The 6,800-nt window shown below is 49.2% G+C and overlaps 1 protein-coding gene across 1 annotated transcript in view; it reads left to right on the top strand.

Moving 5' to 3' along the window:
- Window positions 1–603: 603 nt before the first annotated feature.
- Window positions 604–6,800, top strand: part of TRPV6 (transient receptor potential cation channel subfamily V member 6) — a 15,843-nt gene continuing 9,646 nt past the window's right edge. The window contains exon 1 of the mRNA XM_023184933.1: window positions 604–954. Within this exon, the coding sequence (XP_023040701.1) occupies window positions 827–954 (128 nt within the window). The 5' untranslated portion in view covers window positions 604–826. The remainder of the gene's footprint in view (window positions 955–6,800) is intronic.

The following is a 6,800-nucleotide window of genomic DNA, read 5'->3' as shown; positions in this document are numbered from 1 at the left end:
CTAACATCTTTACATTTCCTATCAGCCCTTCCAGAAAGTTTGCTGACCCAAAGCAAACTTTGGGTGATGGGGACTGAGAGGAAAGTCTGGGAGAACTGAGAATCGTCACAATTTATATACCTATTTTGGGCCTGGCAAGAATGAAACTGGAAGAGTCCAGAAAATGGAATTCTCCAGGACGTAAGTAGGGGGAGGCAGAGAGTGAGGCAGGTGGCCGGCAGAAGAGGCACTGTGGGAAAGTGGGGCGCTCCCTCCTGGGAGCCCTCAACCCTGGGAATGGGCCTGCCCTGACACCTCCCCTCCTTTCTCACTGCCTAGAGTCTCTCAGGGTAGGCCACTGGGTATTCTGACGTCCAAGCGAGGCCTCACCAGTCTCTCTGAAGGCCTCCCCGGTTGTGACTGGCCCGGGGGCAGGGAGAGAGCCCTGGGTGAAGAAAGAATTGGAGTTGGCACAAGGCCCCCTTGGTAGGCAGGTCTGTGGCTGGCCTGTCTCTTTAAATCTCAGGTAATTTGGGAGGAGGGAGGGAGTGTCCATGCAGCTTTGGCTCCTCCTGCTCACTCCCAGCAGGAGCTCCCGACAGGACAGGCCAGCCCTGCAGAGTCCTGGCTGGCTCTGCCAAGTGTAACAAACTCACAGCCCTCTCCAGACTGGCTGGGGCAGCTGGGAGACTCCCAAGGAACTCATCAGGAAGGCGGGAGACAGGAGACGGGACCTCTACAGGGAGAGGGCGGGCCGGCCCTTGGGGGGGCTGATGTGGCCCCAAGGCTGAGTCCCGTCAGGGTCTGGCCTGGGCCTCAGGCCCCCAAGGAGCCGGCCCTACACCCCATGGGGTTGTCACTGCCCAAGGAGAAAGGGCTAATTCTCTGCCTGTGGAGCAAGTTCTGCAGATGGTTCCAGAGACGGGAGTCCTGGGCCCAGAGCCGAGATGAGCAGAACCTGCTGCAACAGAAGAGGTAAAGCCCCCTTGGTCTGCTTCCCTTCCCACCTCCCCGGGTCTGCACCTCTACCCCTCACCCCTCCCTCACCTCCCATCTTTGTTTGGCACCTCTGGCTGGACAGATGGTGCTCCCAGGCCCGGACTGGCTCCTTGGGAGCATTCTGTCTCAAGAGCCTCAGCCTGTAAGGCTGGTGAAAGAGGATGGGGCTGAGATGGGCACAGGTGTTTACTATCTTAAGATCTAATTCAATTCTGCATGCCTTTTGTGAGTACTTCCCTAAGGGCCAGGCGTCTTGCTGGGGCTTGTAAGGATAGAACATCATAGCCCCTACACCCAAGAGGGGACAAGAGGGGATGGCAGATGAGGACAATGCCTTCTGTATCTCGACTGCTTGCCTCTAGAACAGTCTCTCTGGCAGGAACACATAGTATACATATGTTCGCATGGAGGAATGAGTGAACGATTGAATGAATGAAGCAGGGAGAACCGCAGACACCAGGAACCAGAAAATAAGACAAAATGTGAAAAAAAGTTACCATTCCTATGCATTTGTCTCATCAGACATTGACCAAGGCCTTACTGTTTGCCCAGCACTGGGGGGATATGAAGACCCACAAAGCTCAAACCCAACCTTGAGGTTTATTTCTCTCTCTTAATGTGCGTGGGGATGTGGGGGAAGTGGGTCAAAATAACAGATGTTCTGAGGACCTGTGCTCTCCCGCATTCAGGTGGTGGAAAGCGAGACTCTAGAGTTTAAGCCCTAAGGAAATTCACTGGCTGCTTCCAGCTTCTGAAAACTTCCTAAACCCATGTGCTGCTTTCTTCACCATGACAGCTTAGAGTACAGAGCCGGAGAGGAGCAGGGAATCGGAACTCGGGGCTATCCCTGCATGTGGTCTCTTCTTCAAGGTCTCTAATAGAGTTCCCTACCCAGTTGGCGGCATGCTAGAAAGAAGTCCTGCCTGTTGGGGCTTTCCCTGGGTCACAAAGGAGGCAGATACTATGTCTGTTCATAGAGGAAAGCCTGAAGTCTTTGTGTCTTTGGGTTTTTCCTGTCCCCAGGAGTAAGAGCCTGCTTTAGCCTGATCAGGGAGGCTTCCTGGAGGCCCCTGTGTTTTCTTTTGCTGAAGGATTCTGGGCTGGGGATGGTCTCCTTCTGTGAATTGTGGCTTCCCGTCTCTCACTCCAGCCGCCCACCTCTACCCCAAAGGCCTGGGAGAGTGGGGACTGGAGCACATGTTTGGCTGATGACATCTTGGGGCAACAGAATGGCATTGTTGTTAGAGAGTAGGTCGTCCTCACTGGCTTCACTCATCTTCTTCCCACTCTTAGGACCCCAGGGTCAGGGGATCCAGGCACAGAGTACAGAAAGGCCTGGGGGATTAGAAGGGGTGGTGGAGATTCCCTGTGTGGGATATCAGGGGAGAGCAGAGTGGAGGCCCTGAGCTGAGTCTGGCTGAGAATAGGCTGCTTCCGCATGTCCTGTCTGCCCCTACTTTTCCTCAGATCATATGGGGGCTGCCTCTGCAGCCTTTGGCTAGAAAGGCTTGATGTCACCCTTGGGAGGGATTCCCCCCTCCCTGCCCTGATCTCCCCACTGGCCTCTGCACTTTCTTGGTCTTCTTCTTCCTGGATATCAGGTGTCCAGAGCAATGACTCTCCTTTGGGTGAGCACTTCCCAGAAGGATGCTGAAATTGCCTGCAAGGGGAGTTTCCTAATCTGTGCCGTCAACTAAAGAGAAGGCATGGGGGCACTGAGATAAACATGGGATGACTAAGTAAATAGGAACAATATGGACAAGTGAGGGGTGAGCTAATGGAAGAAAGGAGCACACAATGATTGAGAACCCAGTGCTGTACTAGATACTACCACCTGCCTTATCTCTGTCATCCCTGTAACAATAATGGAAGGTGGGTCCTGTTATCCCCCTATGAATGGGGCAGGCTCAGAACCCCAGAGCAAGTAAATGAAGTTGACTTTGTTCCAAAGGGGACTCAGAGGGAGAACTGTGGGGTGGGATTGGGTGGGATTCCATGGGGTACAGGATGGTCTAGTGGGAAAGGAAGGCTTTGAGTCTCTCCAGGATGACTGGTAACCCAAAACTCCTCTCTCTACAGTGGACGTTTCTTGGGGCTTAGCATGGAGCCCCCTCTGCTTAAATCTACATTGTTGAGATCCAAGTCAAGCTCTCAACTTTCTCCCATGTCTTCCAGGTCATCTCTCCCTTGGGCTTGGATTTTCTCACTTCCTGATATTTAATGCATTACACATTTATTGAACAAAACACACTCCACCTTTCTGCAGCAAATGAACGTGGCACAGTCCCTGCTCTCAGGGAGTTCTCATGCCTAGGAGCAAAGTTTACTGATAGGCACATACTTGGGCTAAAGGTGAGCTTAGGTGGACATCACTAGAAGGGTATAAATGAGTGTTCTGGAAGCATAGAGGAGGAAGTGTGAGATCTGATTTCGGCTGCTGTGGGGTGTCCTCGGCAGCTTCATAGTGGCTGCTTAACCTGAACATACTCCTGCCCATATGCTGACACTTCGTCATCTAAGGAGCAATTTGGAGGGAATGCCATGCTTGTTGGAGCTTTTCTTAGGGTTAAATGCCTGCATGAAATATGTGAATCAAGGGTCTGAAAAGTCAGCCCTGGGCTTCTCTGGTATATTGTGCTCGCCTGCTACGGTAAATACTTACATACATGCCTACTTGCAAATGCGCAGATAGACATGTGTACAAAAGGAGCTATGGCACTTAGGATGGCAGCCGATTCCAAATCTCTAAACAACCACTTTGGCTTCCTCATCCCCACTGCCAGGAACATGAGCTGGAGGGAGGTGGCTCACAAGTGCCCAATGTATGCCTCCTCCACCCCACACATTACCGCTCTTTCCTTCATCTGTGGTCACTGCTCAGGCCTGCCCCCCTAACCTCCAAGAAAAATCAGGAGGAGCCATAAAACTAGAAGAACCACATAATTTAGTGGTCAGAGCCTGGGGCTGGATTCTTGGCCAGGCATCCTGCCTTTAACTTCATGTGATCTTCTGGCAATGATTTGATTATGCCGCTTCAGTTTCCTTTTCTGAAGCATGGGAGAACTATTCAGCCGGTGTTAGAGGGTTGTAAAGAGCAAAAGTGATAATGAGTGAGATGCTGCAGGAATGAGAGGGTCCATCAACTTCCCCCACATAGCATTGTATCCACCCAGGAATGCAAGGAGCCATGCACTCCGAGCAGCCCTGTTGTGTACCAGCACCAGCCCTGCCCAGAGGGCACACTCGCTGGTGGGAAAGGTATTTGTGGTGAGACCAGTGGGACCTATGCCTGTCTTCTCTAACTCCTCTTCCAGCCCTGATTAACACTGAGAATCGCGACCAAGAAATGACCAGTGGGGCACGCATCATGGCTGTCTCTGACTTGCTTCCTCCAGCTGTTACATGAGCAGATTTGACTCAATTTCTGGGGGCCTTTCTAGCTCTAAAAATCTTATTTGAACTTTTCTCAAGAGTCTTGTGATCCTGCCTTTTTTTCCCAGCAACTAAAACCCAATCTGGACCCCTGCACAGAGTGCACATATCTTCAAGGATGGAGGAGCAGATGAGGGCATGGGGTGCAGGAGATGGAGAGAGGAAGTCAGGAATCTTTCCCTGGTGGCCCAGAGGCAACCCTGAGAGAGAAGTCATTGATCTGTTTGCTCAATAATGTGCTAGATTTTGTGCCAGGAACCCCTTAGTTGGGTTTTCACCACCCTAATGTTCAACTAGACCATTCAATTTTATTATAATTAATTGCCTAGTAAAAGAAAACATTCTAGAACCTGAAAATACCTTCATATTGTTACAATTTCAGATTTGCTCTATAATCTCTTTTGACTACTTCATCAGTGGGAGCTTAAAAGGCTTCATCTTTCTTTCTTTCTTTTTTTTTCGTTTCTCCCTTAGTTGAGTATTTAATGATCCATAAGAAAACATTTTTATGTGTACGATATTTCTGATTCCTTTTACAGTGAAGACTCCTCATTCTAAAACGGATTATGAATAATTGTACCTCTGAATCAGGGTTTCTCCACCTTGGCACTATTGACATTTTGGACACGATAATTCTTTGCAGTGAGGGCTGTCCTGTGCAGGGTGCTTAGCCGTGTCCCTGCCCTTGACCCCCGTGTTGTGATCTAAACTCCCGTGATGAGTTGCTACTGAAAAATCTATTGATCCCCCAAGCGCAGGAATCTCTGGATAGATCGGCTCTGTGCACCTCCTTCAGGGACCCAAGGAGAGTCAGGTGTTTTGAGGTCAGCCTTACTCCCAAGCAGGTGAGCTAGGGCTTTCTGTGCTGTCCCCTTGTGGGCATATGAGGTTATTGCAAGAAATGGCTGGGCCGGACACCTTCAAAACCCATCCACATGCAGGGCCCCCCTTTTTGCTGGATTCTGGAGTTTGCAGACAGAGGAGGCTAGTTCTCTACAAACCTTGCTGGGTTGGGTCATAAGCTGGTTCTTCACGCAGGGTGTGGTCTGGCTAGGTTGCCAGATAAAATACAGGACACTCAGTTCAATTTAAATTTGAGATAACAAATAAGCTGCTAGTATAAGTATATCCCAATATTGCACGTGACATACTTATACTAAAAAGAAATTGTGCATCTAACATTCAAATCTAACTGAGCATCTTGTATTTTTATTTGGTAATGCTAGCAACTCTGGGTCTGACAGCAGCTTTTTGTTTTCCCCAGGCCACTATGAGTGTCAGCAGAGGTTGAAAAATGAATTCATAGGAAATGGAGGTTTATGGGGGACACTTGTAGCTTCAGAGATGCGTAGGGACCAAAGGGAAATCTTTGAGCCTGCCACTGACTATACCACCACTAACATCTAGGATACAGCAAGTAGAACTCTGGACTTGGAAAAGGTGCTCTCTCGGACCCATTTCTAGATTTGCCATCAATCATTCACATATTTGGTCAAAATGGGACACAAACGTGGCAGCATATTGGAGGAGGGCAGGGAAGGAATATAAAGATGAGTTAGTGGCTGGTCTCTGCCCTCGAGTACTCTTAGCATAGAGGAAGAGACACAGATACATAGCAATTACAGCACCCAGTGAAAGATGCTGAAATAAAAGTAAGGCCACAGGAGAGAGTGAAGACCTTCCGTGCATCTGTATATGTGTGTGTGGTGCTAGCGATTGTTTTTCCCCCAATCTAGGGTATCTAGAGAGGACAGCTTTGTGCAAATGGTTGATGTGGTGGTGGTGATGAAGGGAATGTAGAAAACTTGTTTTGAAGCTGCGTTTGCATACCAAGTGTTCTATTTTTCACTTGTACATGCTTGCTGAAGGTTGGCTTAGGGGGCAGCTGATGAAAATAATAAGGAGGAACAGCTAAGTCAAACCACCTTTTGGCATTGCTGCTGATTCACTCACTCTACAGATGGTGTCAGTGAGCATCTACACCATTCTAGGCGTATTTCTAAGCATAGGCGGTGCAGAAGACACAATGAACTGGGGGCTGGGGAGTTGGATTCTAGAAGGAAAGAGCCCCGTGGGCACAGACATAGGGAGAATGGTGTGCTCTGCAGTGCTGAGACAGGATGAGACCAAAATGCCAGGTCTAAGGAGTGGGTGAGACATGCAGAGGGTGGAAAAGTAGTTGCACAAAGACCTTAAAGAGCTTCTGTGTTCCTTATCCTTAGCATTTAAGGACCCATTGGACTTTTGCATTTGCCATTTGGAAAGATTATCTCAACAGCATCAAGAAGGATAGATGGGGATAGAGTGCAGGGAAACTGGTTAAAAGAATATTTTGCTAAACTATCACAAGAACAGAAAACCAAACACCGCATGTTCTCACTCATAGGTGG

Source organism: Piliocolobus tephrosceles, chromosome 8, assembly GCF_002776525.5.
Source record: "Piliocolobus tephrosceles isolate RC106 chromosome 8, ASM277652v3, whole genome shotgun sequence".
Classification (NCBI taxonomy): Eukaryota; Metazoa; Chordata; class Mammalia; order Primates; family Cercopithecidae; genus Piliocolobus; species Piliocolobus tephrosceles.
The sequence above is the reverse complement of the archived record's forward strand: the minus strand, read 5'-3'. Positions and strand labels throughout refer to the sequence as shown.